At 43.5% G+C, this 21,919-nt stretch overlaps 1 protein-coding gene across 2 annotated transcripts in view; it reads right to left on the reverse strand.

Annotated features, from left to right (window-relative positions):
- LOC144320789 (contactin-associated protein-like 3) overlaps positions 1-21,919 on the reverse strand; it is a 197,480-nt gene that overhangs the window by 101,099 nt on the left and 74,462 nt on the right. For both annotated transcript variants that reach the window (XM_077909755.1, XM_077909750.1), the window contains exon 4: positions 3,179-3,326. In XM_077909755.1, coding sequence (XP_077765881.1) covers positions 3,179-3,326 — 148 coding nt within the window. The remainder of the gene's footprint in view (positions 1-3,178; positions 3,327-21,919) is intronic.

Consider the following 21,919-nt stretch of genomic DNA (forward strand, 5'->3'; position numbering starts at 1 on the left):
CCTGAGATAGAGACCTGAGCTGAGATCAAGAGCTTAACTGACTGAGTCACCCAGGTGCCCCAAATAAACACAATATTTTAAACAGCCAATTACATGTTTTATTCCCTTCTCCTCTTCCCTGCTTACTGATTTTATTTTCAATGCTGGATTTGACACAGAACCAGAGTGCTACGTACATGACTGGGAGATAGATCCCCACGGTGTTGGTCATTCTGGGCCTACATATTCCATATTCCTAAGGATTCATGCACTCCTTTCCTTCCCCTTTTCTCCCCTCTGTCCTGCCCTCCTTCTTTCTCCCTTCTCTTATTCAAACAATCAACACACTAATAAGCATAAGATTACATTATGAGAGCACAGACCACATGATGGTACAAGCTCAAGAGAGCACTTGAGGAGACACTGACCATGAACATGGGGAGACAAACTAGAAGGCAGAGAAGAAGGAAGAGAAGATGCCCAAACGATGAATAACAATTGGGAAAGGAAAGAAGGTGGACCTGGGACTGGTATCGGTATCTGTGGCTTCAGAGACCTGCGTCGAGGATACCAGTTTGGGATTGATCAAACGGTGTGTAAAAGTTATTGAACATTTGAGAAAGTGAAGGACACCCAAACAGAGATCTCTTAAGAGTGGAATACAAAGTCTAGAACAAGTCCATTGAGAAGATGGGTGCTGGACAGGTGGGGCTGCTGGCGGGAGGAAGGACTGAGAAGACCCCACACACTCCACATCCACTCTTAAAGTTGAGGGTGGGAGAGATTTTCAGGTAGAGAACGCGTGTGCTCCAGGCCGGGAAAATGCATGGTGATTATAGCAATAGCGAATGTCATTGTAATTGGAGTTTAAAGAAATGAAACCAAAAAGACAACTTGCATCTAAGAGACATTATCTGCCAAGATAAGCAATCTGGGCAGTTTCTCAATATCAACAGAGCAGTGAAAATAGAAATGGGGAGAAAGAAGACAATAATTAGCACTTTGGGCTATAAACCATATCATACTCAATTACTGGCAAAACTAAAAAGTGCAAAGCTCTACGCTTGAACAATTACTCCTATTAATAATAAAAATGAAGACAATACAGAGGCCCTACGATTACTCTGTGTAGTTTTACAAGTAGCAATGATTATCATCAGTCTAATGTTTTTATGCTAGGGGCCCCTTGTCCCCGAAAGCTCATGTTTGCTGGATTTAGGATGCACACTGGCCCCACGACAGCAGGACAGCCCACCGGCCCTTCCAGGCATCAGGCTCACAGCTTCGGTCTCCCTGGGTCTGACCTCTACCTGAAGGATCTGCAGTAATATCTCCTCACAAAGAACATCAAGCTAATGGCAAATCTCCATCAAAGGGCAGGTTCTGCTTTGAAGTCGGTAAACCTGAAGTTGTTTCCAGAGTAATGGGAGAATGGAGAAGCTCATTTTATGGGATCAAAGAGAAAGTGAATATCAGATGTCCCAGCCCCTGGCAGTCGTGCACATTGATGCACCTCAGAAACAATAGGATGGAAGGAGATGACCAATGGAAAGGGGTGGGGGTGGGGGCCCACACTGCAACACCAGCTCTGCTGTATTCTGTACAGAAACACCAGCACAGAGGCAGGGTCTGGAAACCAAGGGAAGGTAGAGCCCCTCCTCAACAGTACGGATGGAGCCAAGGCCGAAAGTGACCCTCGAAGCTGGATGGGGTTGCTTCTGGGACCATGGGCCTCACCTCCAGAAGTCTCACCGTCTGTGGGGTTAGCAAAGGGGTGATGGTACCGTTGCTATGCGAGCTCTCCCTGCGCCCCACAGTGCCCACACCCCTCATGATCCCCAAGCCCACAGAAGCGGGGAGTCCCTGTGGCCACTGTGTGTGTGTCCCTGCTTCCCTCCCAGAAGCCCCCCACTCCCCCCGGCTCACGTCCCAGGCCTTTCACTTGGAAAACCGTCTGACCGCTCTACTCCCTATGCCCCAGGGTCGTGTTCCAATATTTTACGTTTGTTTTGTACCATTTTATGACTTCTCATAAAATCCTGACAAAGAAAGTGAATCATTTTAAGCAGGGTCCCCCACATCCAATCCCTAACACCGTTCTTTGCAAATACCAGGTGTCAGATAAATTCTTATAGGGCACGGGAGGGCATAAAGAAATGGAAGCCTGGATAATATAGTAGTTACAAGAGCCAAATACGGCAAAAAAAGAAGACCCAGTTTTTAAATCCTAGATCCAGTATGTAATAGCTCTGGCAAACATCTACATTTCTCCAAGGAGAAGATTCTCCCTCCCCTGACATGCTGAGCTTACTACCATAAGGGGCCGTGGCTGGTGCGAGAGGGGGATGAGAAAACGTCTGTAGGCCTCAGGTCTGACGCATTAAGTACTCTGTGTATGGTGCCGTCTTCTGCAAAGCTAACGCTCTGAGCAGGTATGAAATGAAGTGTGACCCAAAGACCCAACCTCCCAAGACATTCCCATCCACCATACTCTCTGGTTCATTCTCCTGTTTTCCGGAAGACTTTTTTTTTAAGTAATTTTTTTTCTCTCTGTACTAATGGAAGAAATTCCAGTATATTCTGGATCATCAAAATGGCAACTGTAGAGTCCATTCCCCCACACATTTCGTTGAATGCGCTCATGCTTGCGTTCATGCTCACATTGGCTGCGGTTCTTGTCACCCTCCTCATCAGTGGGGGAAAGAGGGGGGACACAACACATTAATGATGTTCAAAAGAAGGTTCACGCAGAGGGAAGTAGGGGCACAAGCAGTGATTATGGGAGAAGCACGGAGTCATCGTGGAAGTACGGGGAAAACAAAAGCACCTGCTGTCACATGCGTCCCCAACTCAGGGTCACCTCAGTGTCAGACAAGAGTAGCATCTGTCACCGTGAATTACGGTTCTGGATTTGGACGTCGTTAATGTCACAAAGTGCCCACTCTAAAACAGGGACCCTGCTCTCCTCTGGGAATCTACAACTCTGAGGCTCAGTGCAGGTGCACCTCTACATTCAACTATAAAAGACACCAGGCTTTCCATAAAAAATAAAAATAAAAAACTAAAAACAAAACAACAAAAACAGTTTCATATACAGAGATGTTTAAAAGGCTGGAAAAAAGCCAAGCTGAGATTTCAGCGTGGCCTTCGGAGCATGTCCCTCTGTCATGGACCTCGGTGGGGGAGTAACACCACTTACGGTATGCACATCCGTACACTTCTATCCGCATCCCGATCCTGCCCTTGGGGTTCCAGGCCAAGGGGAGGAAGCGCAGGAACCTGGCTTCGAAGGGAGGCTGGAGTCTGTAATGCACCACACTGTCTGCGTTTGTGTTTCCTGGAAAACCCTGGGAGAGAACGGAGACAGGGATCAATGTGACCGCAGAACACGGAGTTCACGTCGTCACTTCTCACGCCAGCCAGGGACGGATGCTCCACTTTGTTAATATGCAAGCGGCTGCCTGCTTTGTAGAAATGCTGCCAGCATCTCAGGGGGATGGGACAACCTTTCTTCAGGGCCTGGATTAGTCACCATTGTTCTAAGTTTTCCTTATTTGCAGGGTGATTTAAATTTCAGCGGTACCATTAAGCTGGCTATAAACCTGCTACCCTCGAAGGCTGACTTTTGGAAAGTTGCTCTTCCCCTAAACCATTTCCCTAATCATTAAGCAGTTAAGATGCTCACACGCAACCCCACACCCAAGGCAATCAAGCACAGTGATAACTTGCAGCCCGAGCAGTAAGAATCCTAGACTCTGGGATTTGAGAGCTGGAAGGGCCCTAGACAGTGTTCTTTCATTCAAAACCCTTCATGTACAAATGCAAAATCAAAGTCTAAAAAAGCCAGAAGACTCTGCAGAGGTAGGATAGCTATTATCCAGCATGGCCAGGACCAGATTCTGAGGCTTCGGATTTCAATCCCAGTGGCCACTGTGTGTGGTCAGGGTGCCCCAGGGTAGCAGCACTTCAGGAGCACCCGGGAGACCACAGGACAGAGGGGTGCACTTGCTCAGCCACAGGCACCTGGCCTCATGCTAGAAAGGCCAGCATGAAATCAAAGGAGGTTGTTATAAGGAATATGTGACTCATTTCTCATGGTGTTGTTTTGAATATAACCACCGGCATATAGGAAAACCTAAAGATGGGTGATTCGGGATGCCTGTCTTCGGCTCAGGTCATTACCCCACAGTCCTGGGATGGAGTTCCGCCTCAGTCTCCCCACAGGGAGCCTGCTTCTCCCTCTGCCTGTGTCTCTGTCTCTCTCAGTGTGTCTCTCATGAACAAATACATACAATCTTTTTTTTTAAAAAGGGTGATGCTTCTGTATATATACATATTAATCATTGATATGTTACAAATGATTTAATGGATGTTTTGAAGGGTAATGCACACATACAAGAAAAACTACAAGAAAGCACAGACTCCAACACACAGGAAGTGCATTTCCACGCACCCTCTCCTCCCTGTCCTGGCAGTTTCTCTTCGACTGCGTTTACTAACCTGTTGTGCACTTTTATGCAGAAAAAAAAAAAAAAAAAAAGGATGGGTGGGTTTCAGATGAAATGAGTTTAGTTGTCTCCTATCAGCAGATCTACTCCCCGCACCCCTGAGGTCTTGCATTAACGCCCGCTCATCAATATTCAGGAGGCTGTAGAGATCACAACTCCTATGGAAACAATTTCTCTGCACCTCCGAAGTCCACGGGAAGGCTGGGCTTTACTGTCCTGTCACCTGAGCCCCAGAACCTGCTCCTGCCTCCTCTGGACCAGGATTTCAACCAGAGCTCTTTCTGCTCTGAGCATTCTAGAGTCTGCTCCTGAAGTTTCAAATCCCATCTTAAAATTGATTCCATGGACTCTTCATCAGATGCCTCATCAATTTTCCCCAATGGCCAATGCTATAGGGAAGCCATAGCAACCTAAGTCTTTCCATCAACACAGCATCTTAATAGGAAATGCTGCCCCCATAAGGTTCCTTGCTGGAACCCCAAGAACCTTATTGGTTTATGCTCTGAAAGCAAACAGTAGGGGTGCTAAGCTGTGATGTGTCTCTAATGTCAAATGCTAAATCGACCTAAGTTCTAGCTAGCACTTCTCTGGAACCCACAGTCAAAACTCCAAGTTCTGTGCCCTTTGATCTCTCCAAGTTTTATCATCCAGACTGTCAAAGATGTTCTCATAATACTCCTTCATATAACACTAATAAAATCAGGGAACCAAAGAGTCGACCTTTTCTTATGCTCACCTGCCCTGGAAGGACAGACTCCCCTATCCACCTGTAGTTAGTACCATACAGCCCAGGAGCAAAGCTCTCAGCTCAGCCAAGAAGGATGCCTGCCTGGTTGTTCTGCTTCATGAAACACCAGATCTGGCTTAACAACCAGACCAGACCAAACCAAGGCCAATCACGACTCCGGGTTGTAAGCCATGACAAGCAGGGATGAAGAGATGGAACGGAGAATACAGAAAACTCAAATGCGACGGCAGTGCCAGTCTCAGACAGTCACATACTTTCTCTTGGCTAGGGAATGAAACATCAACCAGGAGGCCCTCACTCATCTCTCTCTTGCTCAGTGAAAGTGTAATCGTTGCCTGACATCAGCTTTTTTCCAAGGTTTAGCAACTGTTATGCCAAGGGTCAACCCTTTCCACTGTTTCTATGTGCCAGATAGGATGTGGGGCATGTGCTCTCTCCATCCCTACCTTCCTGCAGGAACCACAGGCTGGCATGAGCAGGAGCTGCCTGGTGTATCAGCTGCACTACTCTCTGGCACATGGTCTTAACAGTTATTTGGCTTCCTGCAAGCCACACTTCCTTCATCTACAAGACCAGCTTGGTCAAACCTAACTCCAAAGGTTGAGCTGCTATTCAGTGACATAGGATCTGAAAAGTCATGTTCCCACACCTGCCTGGAGGTAGGTGGTCCATGAGTGTTGGCCACTGTGGCCATAGCCTGGGCCGCCATTTTGACTATTGTGGGTGCATTTGGCAGAGGCAGCTCATCTGTCAAGCTCTGCATCGTGTTACTTGCCTTCTATCTCAGGGTCATTATCCAAGACGTGCAGATCAATAATCAAGGGAGGGATATCAGCTCCTACAGTCACAGTGATGCCAAAATTATAATTCAACTTAAGAACTGAAGTCAATATTTATTTGAGTGTAACTGACAACAATTTTAAACCTCCGTATAAACCGTGTAACGAAATCATTTCCCAGGAAGGATATTTTAACAAATTGTTTTATTTTCCTCAGATAACATTACTTCCTTCTGAAGCACTTTGTTTATTGAATATAAATTCTGAACACTGTACTTCAGATTGTGTGATGACAATGCCATATAGCAAAAGGAATTTCTATTTCTGTTTTAATGGAATTTAGACAGAATACTATTTAAGAAATATTTCAAGTGGCAATAATGTCTTAACAGCCTATGAAAAGAAGAGATTTGGAAAGCACTCTTTACAACTTCTGAGAATCTGCATACAAAACAAAACAAAACAAAACATTCATCACATATGATCTTAATTATATACAAATACTTGGAATGTATGTATGTATGTGGGTACACCTGTGCGATTATTTTAATTCATTCTCATTTTAAGGAATTACAGTATTTTTGTCTTTTGTAGAATGATCAATTGTCTCTTTGGATATGAATCAAAAATACATTTCTTTAAAGATACAGAAATTAAGTGAAATGACTTTGGCATAGGAGAGCTCTCTACTAGTATGTCATTCACACTTTTGGGGCTCATTACCGAAATGATCCCATATATTTTTGCTAAGCTAATGTCTATCTCTTAAGAGGTGGTATAATCTATTGTTTGCCTCATCTACATTTCCTTTGGTGTTTCTAGAACAGACTTGGATATAGAGGCCAAACACAGACTGGCAGGAACAAAGGCCCACTCTTGCCCTATTCTAACAAGTGACAGGATGAAGACCCCATGGGAGCAGGAAGGAGCTTTCCTGGGGACTGCACACAGGCCTTGGCAATTTCTCAGCACTTCCCTGCCCACGTTCAGACAGAGTTCCCCTCCACTTGGACCTGGACAAAATCGGCTCCATCCAAATTCTTTCCCCATTTCTCTGGCACGTGGGGAAACCAGCATTTTTGTGCATAAAGTTAAGAACAAGAGAAAACTGTCTTACAATTTTGATGAGTTAGTGTGAGGAGTTTCACGGGCTTGTCTTTCTGGCATGCCTGTTGGCTCACCTAACACTAAGAAGCAAACCAACAAAAACCCTCCCTGCTAATCATCAGGAACACTTCAGTTGGACGTGGACTCAATCTTCAATCACCTTAATGGCATCACAATTGAAAGTTTCATCCACTATTAGGAACAAACGATGTCTGATGAAGTTTTCTGTTTCCACGGTAGCTGCGCTGAAGGTAAGTCGAGTTTATGGCTTGGGACCCACTCATGTGCAATATACATGTTTCTAAAATAGTTTGTTTTAGGAACAGGTGACATTTCTGAAAAGCTGTCAACCTTGCATTGAGTTTAGTTAGCAGTCACACCAGTAAGGATCTAAATCATGAGAAAGGATCCTTGGGAGGTTCACTCAGAGCCATGGTCCCTAGTGTAACGTGAGTCACCGCAATTCTGTGTTAAAGTCAACAGATGATCTTTCAAGATGCCTCTTACATATTTGTCATTTTAGATCTAAAATATCTGTGTCCTAAGAAAGACTTTTATATCAATGTCTTATTTCAAAATATGAGTGATGCCACTTATAGAAACAGGTCTCAGTGACTTTAAAAATAAATAAATATTAAGCCTCTACTCTGAGCCCCTAGGAAATCTGAGCTTCATTATTCACTCATGCTATTCGTTTTATTTTAAGACCTCTGAGGTAGAAGGGAAGATGTTGCTGGGATTAAGAGAGTGGGCAGCTATCCCCAAGCTCTCATTCTGACCATGCTAATTACGGGGCCATGATGATCTTGGACAAGATGCTTCAATCTCCCCACGTCTTGGCTTCTTCATGAATACTGGGGGAATAATAATAATTATTGTTATTATTCAAAGTAATATTCCGTCCCTATTATTTCCAGAGGCTCACAGACCATGAAAGGATGTACTAAAATGATTTCCTATAGTTAGGCCATGTAAAAGTTGTACTCAGTTGCTTTAAAGTCAATGCTCTTGTTATAAATTATTTTTAATGTTTTATGGAGCTAGAAAGTACTGTCCCGTTTACACATAAATAAAACAAGGGAAGTATGCCCTTTCTACTTTAGTTTTATTGAGTGAATTGGACATGCAGTAACATGGATTGGGATGTCCAATGTATGATCTGGAAGGATCACCCCTTGAGACCTCAGTTAACCGGGTGCTTTGTGCTGGGTGAACACTAGAGTTTTAGCCTGTGCAGGTAAGTTTACTTCAACAATGTTCTAGGAAGTGAGTGAATAATCTCTCTTCTTGCCTAAAACAAGCCAACATGTACCTGAAGTGCACTGAAAAGATTTTCTTGGGTGTATATGTATTAATGCACATAATATGTATAAGTATGTATGTAATATATTCTGACATGAAAATCTCAATATGTTGGAAAAAGCATGCACTTAGGCAGTATTTCCTGGTTTTTCTTATGGGGTCTTAGTGGAAGCAAGTCACAAAGTCAAACCAGTGGCTGAGCAAAAAGAGACGATCACCTCTCTGTGTCCCACCACCTTCCCCTACTTCGAAGCACAGCTACACCATCCAGAAACCCATAGGCCTGGCCCTGGAATCACCCACATCCCAGGGCCAATGCAGCTGGAGGAAACAGGGTCCCAAATGCTGCTCTAATTGACATGCTTTTGTTATATGCGCCGTATAAAGAAGAGCAATGTAAACATTACTAAAATCTTGTTGAAAGAAAGGATCTTTAAAACACATCATTACATTGTAGGCTTTTATCTTCTTGAAATATGAACCCAAGAGAGAAGACAGGTTTCCTTGACTCTGCAGAAAAACTAGTTTGGGTTTCTCAATACTCCTCCCTTTCCAGTCTTTCTAAGTGATTGGGAGAAATACATTTTATAAGATATCTGGAAGGCAAATTTATGTTGGCAAAGAGGTTGAAAGTGGAGAAAAAGCCAGAAAAACAGTATTTCCAATAACAACAAGATCATATTTTAAAAAGCGTATGGTTATTGAAAACAATACCAGAACATCACAAAAAGCATGTGTGATTTGATACATGGCACAAGCTTATTTTTTGAAAAATGAATTAGCTTTTGGTACTTGAAGAGTGACACAAAAGAATAAAATGAAGTATTGCTAGTGTTAGAAGAAATGCCTTAAATGAGTGTTTAATAGTGTGCCTATCCTATGAGCAACTTGAAGGAATTAAAGAAGTCAACTGAATGAAAAGAATTAAATATAACATTTAAACTTGACTCTAGGCATAGTTTTGATGACATTCTTTAACAATTCAGATTATTGGTAGAATAGCACTTTCCTGTTAGTTTCCTGTATATGTTCAAAATAATGAAATGTCAAACAGGTTATTTGTACAAAATTTCAGAAGATTTCTCATCGAGAAGTTCCAGTGATTCGAACTGATGCCAGGATGTATTTAATTCAACATGAAAGTATCTCATAAGGTAGAGAATTCATTTCACTTACTATGATGGGCTGAATTGTGTCCCCCTCCCAAATTCCTAGGTGGAATCCTGAACCCCTAATACTTCAAAACATGACTGTGCTTGGAGACAGGGTCTATAAAGGGGTGATTAAGGTAAAATGAGGCCATTAGGGTGAGTCCTAATCCAGTGTGACTGGGTTGTTACAAGAGGAAATCTGGACTCCCAGAGAGGACCCGGGGTAGTGTGCACACAGAGCAAAGACCATGTGAGGGCCCAGGGAAATGGTATGTGTCAATTACAGCACAATACAGGGATGGGGGAAAAAAACCTCAGACTAGTTTTAGACATCTTGAACAAAAACTCCATTTTTAAATAATTTCTGAGGAAGAGTGAATACCACTGAACTACTAAATAAATACTCTAAACCATTCTCTGTGGATTTTAATTTCTTTCAAGATGCTAACCACCAGGGCCCCTGGCTGGCTCAGAGGGATGTATGATTCTTGATGTCACATTCACAAGTTTGAGCCCCATGTGGGGTGGAGAGATCATTTAAATAAATAAATAAATAAATAAATAAATAAATAAATAAATAAATAAACTTTAAATAAATAAATGCTTTTAAGGAAGAGGAAAACTGCCCATTTTAACATAGGGGAACAAGCAAACAATCCTGCAGCAGCAGAATGAAAATTTTTTCCATTCAAAATTTTCTTCTCAAATCAGATATTTTGATATTAGCCCCACTTTGTTTATAAGGGAAACATACTTACCATCACAAGATTTAGCTGTCACTTATACAAAAATTAAGAGTCGTTTCTGAGTGGTAGCCACAATTCTGCTTTCAAAGGAAATGTTAACTTATATAGGATTTAGCCAAATAAGTCTAAAACTGTATCAAGATCAGGGATCCCTGGATGGCTCAGCGGTTTAGTTCCTGCCTTCGGCCTAGGGCATGGTCCTGGAGTCCCGGGATTGAGTCCCATATCGGGATCCCTGCATGGAGCCTGCTTCTCCCTCTGCCTATGTCTCTGCCTCTCTGTGTGTGTGTGTCTCTCATGAATAAATAAGTAAAATATTTTTTAAAAATTCTATCAAGATTAAATAGCTGTTTTTCTATTGTCTATCTAAAGTTTTGGTGGTTTCAGTAACCAAAACAAAAAAAAAAAAGTTCTTTCCTTAGCATTTTAAAATTTGAGTTAGCAATACTGTTAAACCAAAATGATTATGGTCACTACAAGTTCAAAATGAACTCTGACACAAGAACTATGCGTACAATAGGATAAAAGAAATACATATCTGAAAAGGAAGTTGAAATAAATAAAAAGTAAGCCCCTTCGCCACATATCCTCACTGTTTCCTAGGGATGATAAAAGGCCATGGGGGCCAGAGCAGAGGTAAGACAATTCTTCATGGGTTTCTCACATTTCTGCACCTCTTACAAAGAGAAGCCCTGACTATCTTTTATTCTGACCTGTTTTTCAAGGACATTTATACAGAAAGCTGCTTTGTAAGATAATCTTTTTTTCTTCCAGGTGAAGCAGAGGCATGATTCTGCACAAAAGATTCAGGTTTCCTAAGCCCTTATAACATAACCCCTGGCGTGTGCAGGCATCCATCTGGGCCTATCAACATGGCCCATGTGTGACACAGGGTCACAGAGAACCAAGGCCAGGATGTGCTGCCTGTTTGACTTTCTGAATAACCAAATCAGCCACACACTGCCCCATCCTGACGCAGGACTCTCCTGCCTTCTCCCAGCATCCAAGAAACAGGCAGGCTAACGTTGAAAATAGAGCTAAAGCTCAGACGCTTCACACAGTTCTGCATGGAAAGTATAAAGTTCATCCCCCTGAAGACTTCATAGAGAATATGTAGGAAAAGCTGTAGGACTAAATAATCTGCTTAAGTCAAGCCGCTATGCAAACATTTATATATCCTAATATACTGATGTGTTATTTTAGGTTGTGCTCTCATTTGCTTTTATTAATGCATGATTACAAATTATTTTTTATTTTTAAATGCTGCATGTTACATTGTTTCTTAATTTAAAAAATGACAAGAAAAAGCAAACTGTAGTCTGTGTTCTCACTAGCAAGAAAACCTTGTTGACATGGAAAATAAATACAGATTTATGAAATAAATATAGATGGCTTTAGCTAGAGAAGTCAAATAATACAAAAAAGCTTACTATGCTGAAGCCACTCTTTCTCCCAGCCAACATTTAGCCATTCTGTATGGTTTATTATGATTGTCTTCTGCATTTACTGCTTCCCACCAGTCATTTGTCTTCAGATTTTTTAGTAGGGATCCCCATGATTAGAGACAGGGCAGACATGAGGTCCCCGACTTAGGTACAGCAGCTGCCACCCCTCTGTCATAAAATCCTTCCTATCATTAATGGCCTTCTAGAGAAGCTCCAGCCTATGTCCCAGGAACTGGGGAAAATGTTAGCAAATACTGCCTCATCCTTCCTCATCCCTCCCCTCAACAGGGAAGCATGTTGGATCCACAAGACCCCAGTCCCTGTCATCTGGAGGCACCCCTCCACGCTTCTCCTCCAAAAGGGAAGCAGGGAGGAAAGGTCCATTCTGGCCCCAATCTTTGGGAAGGCAGATCAGGAGCTCATGTTCATTTTAATCACTTAGAAGCAGGATCAACTCAAGTCATTTTTTGTGTACTGCTTACCATTCATTTTTAATCAACATGTGGCATAATAAAAAGCATGCATCTCATTAACCATATATCACATTTGCTCGATTATAAGTTTTCCTCCGCTATAGCCTACTCATGTAATTTGTCTCCACAGTTTGTCTCTGCAGTCAAATTTCCACCTACAGAAAATTTTACAGAATTGGAAGAAATCTACATTATGTTCTGTGTATAATCCAGATTGCTTCCATTTCAAAATGTTTACCTCTGTATTTCAGTATGCTTGATGATCTCATTTATAATCTCAGGGTACATTTTGGACTTTTTAAAATATGCAGACGAAACTAGAATCCTGAGATTTCAGAGTCATGGGAGAAGATGATGTTACGCACTGAGCACCTGCTAGTGTCAGGGAGGAAAGACTCCCTGCCTCTCTCAGATGAAATGACTAAGGGCCTTGGAATGAGCAGATGCCAGGGAGATTAACAGGAGAAAAAGCATGTTCATATAAACAGGAGTTAACGAGACAAGAAGCCAGCTCCTGACCTGGAGGCTTATAGACTTCCTTTAGCCAGGACAGAGGGAGGAGACAGTGCTTCTAAGGAAAGAACAAAAAAGTTCCTTTAGGAAAGACAAATGGATTTTAGGGAGAATGAATCAGAGATGGGGAAGTCTGGGATAATATTTATTTATGCAGGTGAGAGTGCTCTTTCCTTTTCTGTGCCACGGAACTCCACGGAGTTGGGATGCGGGGCAAGTTTATTTCAGTCTCTCTCCCGGGCGCGGGCCTGCCTGCGGAGGGGGCTCCAGGCAGCCTCACCTCTCAGCACCCGATGCTTTGTCAGATTAGCTGCATGAAGGCTTCCTCCTGCAGCTGTTCATTCCCAAACGCCTTCACTTTCAAATAATCTCCACACCAACTCGGGTTTAGAGTGGGTCCCCCCACTAGGACCTCCCCTCCTGCATCTCCACCATTGGCTCCCTTCACCCGTAACCCCATGAGACCCCATGAAACTGGGCCTGCTCTTTACATAGATCTGAAAACTGGTTCAGAGGTACTCAATCATCTGGCCCAGGGGACAGCTGGCCCGTGGCACAGCCAGGTTCTTACTCAGAGCTGTCTGACCCCAAAGCCTGGGCTCTTAACCCTGTGAGATATGGTCATCTGAGAGATCTCAGAGCACATCTAGACCCCAATTCTCCTTGTGTTATTTAGTAAATGTGTTTACCTCACCATCAACCACTTATTGTGAGATCCTGGACAATTCCCTTAGCCCATTTGTGCCTGTAAAATGATAATAGTACCCACTTCAGAAGCTTACTGTGGGGAACAGTGCCCAGCACTTGGGAAGTTCTAGGTATCTGCTTATCATTTTATCATTTACTTATTATCATTTGCTTATTAGATATCAAGGCATTCTCATAAAATATTTGAGAACTAAGTATTGACTTTACATGATTTACCCATCTCACACTGATAGACATCTAGGTAGCTGTTGATGCTTGACTGTTACAAACCATGCTGCAGTGACCATGAATGCCTTGGTGCATCTGGGGGAGTGGGGAGAGTGCCCTGATTTGAGGAATTCTGAACACAGAATCCTACAAATAATATTTCTACCTCAAGTTTGTGCACACTACAGCATGATCACTTTTTCCCTCTATAGAGAGGAGCTTTTGTATTGCATCATCCCAAATCAATTTCTACGATATTTTGCCACTAGGCAGCAAAAGACCATTGGTTTCCAAAATTTCATGAAATTTACATTAACTGAAATTTTGGGTTTTAGACTTTATTTATTTATTTTAAAGATTTTATTTATTTACTCATGAGAGACACATAGAGAAAGAGAGTCAGAGACACAGGCAGAGGGAGAAGCAGGCTCCATGTAGGGAGCCTGATGTGGGACTCGATCCCAGGTCCCCAGGATCAGGCCGCGGGCCGAAGGTGGCACTAAACTGCTGAGCCACCTGGGCTGCCCTAGACTTTATTTTTTTTATTTGTTTATTTATTTATTTATTTATTTATTTATTTATTTATTTAAGAGAGAGAGTGTGCAGGGGAGGAGCAGGAATGGAGGAGCAAAGGGAGGAGGGAGAAGGACAAGCGGAGTTCCCACTGAATGTGGAGCTGGACGACAGAATCGTTCCCAGGACCCTGAGATCATGACCTGAGCCAAAACCAAGAGTTGGTCACCTAACCTACTGAGCCAGGCAGGTGCCCCGACTGACATTTTTGAACCAGCTTTAGAAGTATACAGGAGAGGAGAATCCAGGAGAGGAGAAAATATATTACCAAATTATTCACAAGTTGGTAACGATGGTGACATTCCATGTTTGTGGTGTGCTTCCTATGGATGAAGCCCTGAGCCAAGAACTTCGCTTAGATCACCTCACTTACTTGTCACGACAACTTAACCACGCCCGCCTACACATGAATCAATCAGTCCAACCGGATGAAGTGCAAGCAAGCGTTTGTTGCTGTTGTCTGGTTCGTAAAGCAAAATCACTTATTATTACCTCTCTTTTGGATTATTTCACGGACCTGAGACAAAGTTTCAGAAGAAAATCCCCCATTGTGTAGGAGACTGGACCTTCCCATGTTTTATCACTGACCTTGGCTACCAACATTTCAGAAATACTAACATAATATGTAATCTTTTCTATAAATAAGTGAAAGCAAAGATTTATCTCATTCATTCATGTAAGTGCTAAAAAAAAAAAAGCAAGAGAGCAGAATTAATGATTTAAGCCTAACGCCTGAATGACAACAGGCTTAGCCAGATGAGCGGGGACCTACAGCAGATAAGCTACAGGAAAGGACAATACACATAAGCAACATTCACTTTGTAACCACTGGGCAAACTATGATGTATGATTTGAAAAATGCCAGAGGTGATCACTGTCTTTCAAAATATCCCTCTTCTTCTTTCCCATGGAGTCTGAGGAGCCACCATGGCATTGAACTTTTGATTTGCTGTGAGTCTTAAAAGCTTTTCAATCTGGAGAAGTCTCCTCCTGAAGTGGAAATACCCCTTTGTAACATTCCTCTAGGTTAAGTTCTCGCTCATTTATTTATTCAACAGTATTTAGCCAACCCCAGTTGCAGGCAGGCTCTCTGTCAGGCTCTACAGGAACAGAAGCAGCCGTGCTGCTTTCTAGAAGAGCTTCTTTCTACCTGATAGCGAGCACACAGAGTGGAGGAGGAAATGCTCATCTATGAGCAGGTAGGAGGGAAATGACAAAACACTTTCTTTGCCTGCCTTACAGTTTTGCCTCAGGCTCGTTCTGTGGACAGAACATAAAACATAGGGGAAAATACCTAATGTGCAGGTATTGGACCTCCAGCCAGGGCACCACTGCCTCTGCCCTGGTGCTCATGGTCACTGTCCTCGGCCCCACAGCAACTTCCCATCCAGGGTTGTCATGGAGCCTGGAGGAGGACCACATATCAGCCCCTTTGCTAGCTTGAACCAGTCAGACACCCATCTGAAGAAAAGAGGCTCACCCGTACTAAGATCCGACTATGTCCAGGACGCTAATTGTGATTTTTTTTCATAGGCAAGATCTCCATAAGTCCATACCATGACCCTATGTGTGAGGGTTAATCATGCTGTTTTTTTATGGACAGAAAGAAAAACAGAGGCTCAGATATGGAAAGTTTCTTCGCCAAACTATATAGCAAACCGTGGAGCAAGGGATCAGCCCCCAGGATGCCTGCCTCTGAGACTGAAGGCATGAGCTTTTCGGAATAATGTGCACCACACTAGGGTACAAGTGGGAGGAATCTACTCACTGAATAGAGATTTTATCTACACATGCTTCTAGATTTTCCTACCAACTAAGACTGTTGAGTGATTGAAACAGTAAGTAGGAATTCTCAGGAAAAAAACTCTAAGAAAGAAACATTGAGAGTATGATGCTGAGTTACTGTTTGTCTTAAATCAATCCCTCATACGTCTCATGCCTCCAACCCGACTGTCAGCGCGCTCAGGGATTGGACAGATGGGCTCCGAAGCCCCACCAACTTTGGTTGAAAGAAAGACCCATGACAAGATTTTACCAGTTCCCAAGAGTTTAAAGGACAACAGTGAGAGCCAAGATTCTGCATCAGAAGAAGCCACGGACACGTGGGGTGAAAGGTCCAGGTGAGCCCCTCACAGGCCTGCTGCACGTGGAAAGGACGGGAGAGAATTCTGGTACTTCTTCCTGTAAGGATCCAAATACCATCCTTCCTTCATTCAAGACTTACCATCGGGAAAAACAGTACACACGCAAACAAAACATGTCGAAAGGCTGTGCCAGGGTAAGTGGTTTCTACACTATTTCTAAGATAGTATTATGGTCTCACAATACCTCACTTTTATTGTTTAACTGTCTTTGCTCTGAGTACATTTCAGAGAAAATTCTTAAGTGAGCATTCAAGTAAGGCAATAAAAATGATCTGTAGTGTGATCAAGTGGGTATTTTAACGATTTATAATTATGCTTCTAACATAGAAAATGCTCCATGCTTCCCAAGTTTGGCTTGTTAGGAGTCAGATAGATTCATGAATGTATGCAATCTCTATTATATTTCTGTCCTGGGCTATTTTTCTTAAAAAATGTTTACAGCTGCTTAAGCAGTGATTTAGAAAAAATACTTTGACTACTTTTTTCACTTTAAATACCCACTTCAAATACAGTAGAAATATTAAAAGATATAATTCTCCCATTCACATGCCTTGAAGCTTTTAAGTTTGTGTTTTTGAGGATGCTATGCACCGAAAGTGACAAAAATGTGGTAGGTGTCCTGATACAAGGATGGGATTTTCCATTCCATGCCTGTTTCTCGAAGGTTCCATTAAACACAGAGGAGTGGCTGACATCCTCTGCCTGCTTATCCTGAACCTGCCTGCCCTACTCTGTACCACCAACAGTTGACAGGTCCACTGGGGTCTGTGTTCTGGGATTCCTGGCGCCTAAGCTGGACCCACTGGGAGAGCCCTGGAGACCATATGATCTGCCATGGCCCAGGAGAGTAATGGTGGAGATAAAGGGATGTGAGAATGCTCAGCACTACTGCCCCTAGACTCCCTCTCCCAGGGCACCACCCCACCTCAGCTCCTGGCCACCCACTCCCAGGACATGGGGGTGGATGCCCTGCAACTAGAGTTCTAACAGCCTTCTGCCCACATTTGACATCCATATAAACTTAGTGAGGCGGTGATGGGTTTGTGAAGAAAATAATGTTTGTTAAGTACAAGATCTAATTCAGAGTTCCCTGTTGTGTGGAGTCTGGTAAATCTTTTAATCTTCTTGAATTTCCATTCTTTCTATGCAAAAATTGAGGCGACAGTGATTGCTCTGTACTCTCCACCATGGAGGGAAGAGGTGGTAGTGATTTATAGACTGAAAGCACCAGAATCCCATGGCCAATGATTTGTGGAATGAGGCTAGGTAGGAAGAAAGAAGTAAAAGAAGAAACAAAAACAGAAAGATGAGGTTCTTTTCTTTCAGACAATAATGAATGTACAGAGGAATCTGAAAAATGCCAGGAGCGGGGGTCCAGAGCCCAGGGACAGCACGGACACCTGAGCAGAATGTCACATGTCTCAGTTCCACATCAGCATTAATTAATAGAACACGATTCCTCTCTGTCAGTTTCAGGTGATTAAAGACAGTTTAGAGATTTTGGAATTGTACTGGGCAATGTCAGCGTCTTGGTTCTCTTACCTGGGGAAAGGAAAGTAAGGTTGAAAATGAGAATAAAGAGTGAAGATGACTGGATTGTAAATTGTTAACACTTCTTCTTTCCCAGATGACTCAACATTCCTACACAGAGGCTGTGAGCTCCCACCCAGGTGGACCAGGGTGGTCAGGCTGGCTCCTGTTACAAGCTCCCCTGCCTGCCCTGTGACCCCGGGACATCCAAACACACCAGTGAAATCCCTTCAAGGCTTTGTGTTCCATCCTGACCCCAATATGGGTATGTGCCCAGGGGTTCCCACTGGCATAGCTTTGCACCTGCTGGGTAGGGCCACCTCCTGGGTGCTCCTGGGCCATGCAGCCACTACCAAGTTGTGCTGGCTATGCCTCCCGCCCTAGGACCTGTGAGTGTATCAAATCCTGTCATTTCTTAGCTTTCCTGTGTGTAACTTCCACAACCACGTTAGAATGCTCCTTAAATTCCCCCATCAGGGGGACTTCACTTCCCCATTCACAACACAAGGATACTGGCAGAAAACAGAATTTTAATTATAAATATATGCGGTTTGGGAAAGCAGGCACTAAGTGATCTGCTAAGCCAGACTTCTAGAAGGTCTCACTGCCTCCTAGATGCCTAATAAACTCAGAGAGCTCATTTCCTGGAAAGTGAATCACAATAGCTCAGTTTCTCTCTGCCCCCCCATCCTTGTTTCTCTGTTCACAATTAACCTTGTTCTCATGACCATCAGCCATGGCTTATGACTAGTAAATTCTTTTTGTGTAAAATGCATAAGAATGAGGACCTTGCACAATAAGTGATTTTAGGCAGAAGTCCTACTTCTGCAATATCCTTTAAAACACTAAGTAACTTTTTAAAACATGAATTTAGGAGGTGTCAGGGACAGGGGTGCCTGGTGGCTCAGTCGGTTAAGCTTCTGCCTTGGGCTCAGGTCATGATCTGAGGATCATGGTCCTGGGATCAAACTCCACAAGGGGCTCCCTGCTCAGTGGGGAGTCTGCTTCTCTCTCTCCCTCTGCCCCTCCCCTCTGCTTGTGCTCTCTCTATATATATATCAAATAAATAAATAAAATGTTAAAAAAAAAGAAAGGAGATTTCAAGGACATCATCAAGCACAGGTGGATATGAACTACAATTGTAGATGCATCCCTCAGATTATTCACGATTTACAATTTATTTTAAAAAGACATTTTGTGCTAAGTAAATGTAATTTATCTTATGTAATTCTGGAACATTTTATGAAAAGGACAATGATGCTTCCCAATATTATCTCTTTATTATTATGAAAAGAGTTAGTTTGACCTTTGCTCAATATTTATTCGAGTGTGATTTTTAAGTCTCATTTTACTAAATTAGATGAACCATAAAGCTATGGGATATCACAGTATCAGCAATTCAGAAGTCATCAATGCAGCGTAAATGCTAACCCACTTGGAGAGGATCTAAGTGCATCATGAGGCCCTCAGGGACCATAACAATGTGCTTGTGGATGTATTCACCATATGCTTATGTCACATACAACTTTTCAGTCTTTGAATGGGTTTTGTGAATTAAAAATTATTCTGCAAAAGTTGCCATAGCAGTCCTTGCTGTTCAACATCACTCTGGTGCTTGGCCCTAGGAATAATGTAAAATATATATTTTTAACAGTGGTGCCGACTCACCGATAATTAAACCACAATATGCTCTATACACAATGAATCACCTTTAAAAGCTATTTTCTATGAGATGACAGCTGCTTACACCTGGAAATGCACTAAATACTTCCTTTACAACATTCTAGTGACTGATGGGTGAGAAAACACATTGGGCATGGAACACAAAAGGCTGGACTCCGGCTCTCAGGGCCATGTAGGCTGGTGATGGGGGCCGGGAACCAGCATCATGTGGTTCAGGAGCTGCCTCCAAGTCGACAGGGAAATGCAACAGGTGCATTCTTGGGAAGTCAGGCAATGCCTGGTGGAGGAGGCAGTGGATGCGAGGCTTCCACAGAAGAGAGCTTAGACAGAGGCCAAAAGAGGAGCGGAGTGTGAGGCAGAGGGCACCCAGAGGTAAAGGCACTAAGCTGCAAGGAGCTGTGGGTTGGGGAGTGGGGATGTTTAGGAAATGGGTTGGTGAGGGGACAAGCCTGGAAGCCAGGACAGGATGCACTGTGAGGGGCCCTTGGTGTCCAAACCAGGAAGGGCGACTGTGGTCCCCAGGCAAGGGGTGTCCAGGGAGGCTTTGGGGCACAGATGCCCACCTGACCGGTGAAAACGACCTCACAGGGCCCGGAGGAGGGGAGAGGAATTGCCTCAGAACCTGGACTGGGAATCTATCTGTACAGACTGTATCTGAAATTAGGCTAATTAGTGATCAGGAGTGAGTGAAAATAGAGGCCTTCTCACTTGGAATTACAACAGTTTTTGGGAGGTTGCAAGCTGGTTTATTGTCTAGGGCACAATCAGGCTTGCTTTTGTTGTTATTAGGTTTCCCTTCTTTTCTAACCAGCTGCAGTAAATCAGGGTCAGGGCAGAGTTCCAGTAACTAACTCTGCACAGGTGGGGGTGTAGGAAGCAGGGTCCCCACCTCCTTGTGTGGACACGGCTCATCCAGGGCTCCCTGGGAGGAGGGCTGGCACCCTGAGAGACTTCCATGGATTCTGAGTCCTCCACCCTCCCCAGCCTGAGGTCAGAGAGGTGGGTAGTCCCTCCTTCCTTCCTCTGGGGTGGGGCCCTGAGAGGCAGCCCTGAGAACTTGTCCCTTCTTTTTGCCAACAGCCTGTGCACTGATACTTGTTAGGGTCACTGGGCTGTGAGGCTGTGCCTCAGAGAAGTGATCATTTAGTGAGTCCTCCAGATGGCACTGCTGGGCCTGGGTGAGGGTCACATGTGGCCCTCAGGAAACATCCAATAGGAAATGAGAAATATGGGTCACTAAAAATGGGCCTTTAGGATGAGGTGCTAGAGGAGGGAAGGGTTTAGGGGATTTGCAGAGCCAGCAACAGAAGCACATAGGACATGGCCTGGAGGTCAACAGGGACATGTGAAGTGAAGGACCATCCTCTGAGTGCTGCATCTTAGCTGTGATTCCAATTTTCTGTCAATGTCATACCCTGGCCACAAACTTTCCCTGAGGAGTGAAGGCTGCTTTAGTAAGTGGCATGTTTTCACATTACAATACTGCTGTCACTTCTTGGGCCCAAATAGGCCTGGTCATTGGAACGGGGGAGCATGGTCACTGCCCTTTAATTCTTGTGGGTGTCCAGGCACATGGTGTTGTTTCCAGCAGCATCTGGAGAGATTAATACCACCCCTCAGTGAGAAAGCAGATTTGTGTTTAAGGAGGAGCATCTCTAATTATACATGGTCACTTGGTTCTCTTTAAAAGTGACAGTATTCCTGTGAAGTACAAAAGGTCCTCTTAGCCATCACACATATCAGATTGGCAGAGTAAAGACCCTCTTCTTCCAGCAGTGACTGGAATCTATTCGCATTTTTGCTTTCATTTTAAGAATATGGGAAAAGGCATAAAAATTACAGAACACTAATATATATGCATCAGCACATTTTGAAATAGATTAGATATTTTAAAAACTTATTTCAAAAATGAAGCAGAGTGATGTTAGCAAGATGCCAGACAAGAAAACTCCAAGCCCGTTCCCCCACAGAAACATTGAATAAACAGCTAGAGACTAGCTAAAATAACATTATGGAGACTATGGAAATGGTCAGAGATCTACAGCAACCATGTGAACACCCAACCAAGAACAGGTAGGAAATTTCATGACCTTGCAGGGCAGCACAGCTTAAGCAAAGTGGCTGCTATGTGCTAGTCCCCTTTGCAAACCAGAGACAACAGAGTGGACTGATTTATAACCTTCTAATTTCTAACCTGTCTAGGGGGATGCCTGAGGGAGCCTGAGGGATTGGTCTTGTGACGCCCAATTCAGAGATCAAACAACCAAAAGTGGCTCACATCTTAGTATAGGGGAAGTCACTGGAAACAGCAGGTACAACCTGT

This window comes from Canis aureus, chromosome 1 (genome assembly GCF_053574225.1).
Source record: "Canis aureus isolate CA01 chromosome 1, VMU_Caureus_v.1.0, whole genome shotgun sequence".
NCBI classification, from domain to species: Eukaryota; Metazoa; Chordata; class Mammalia; order Carnivora; family Canidae; genus Canis; species Canis aureus.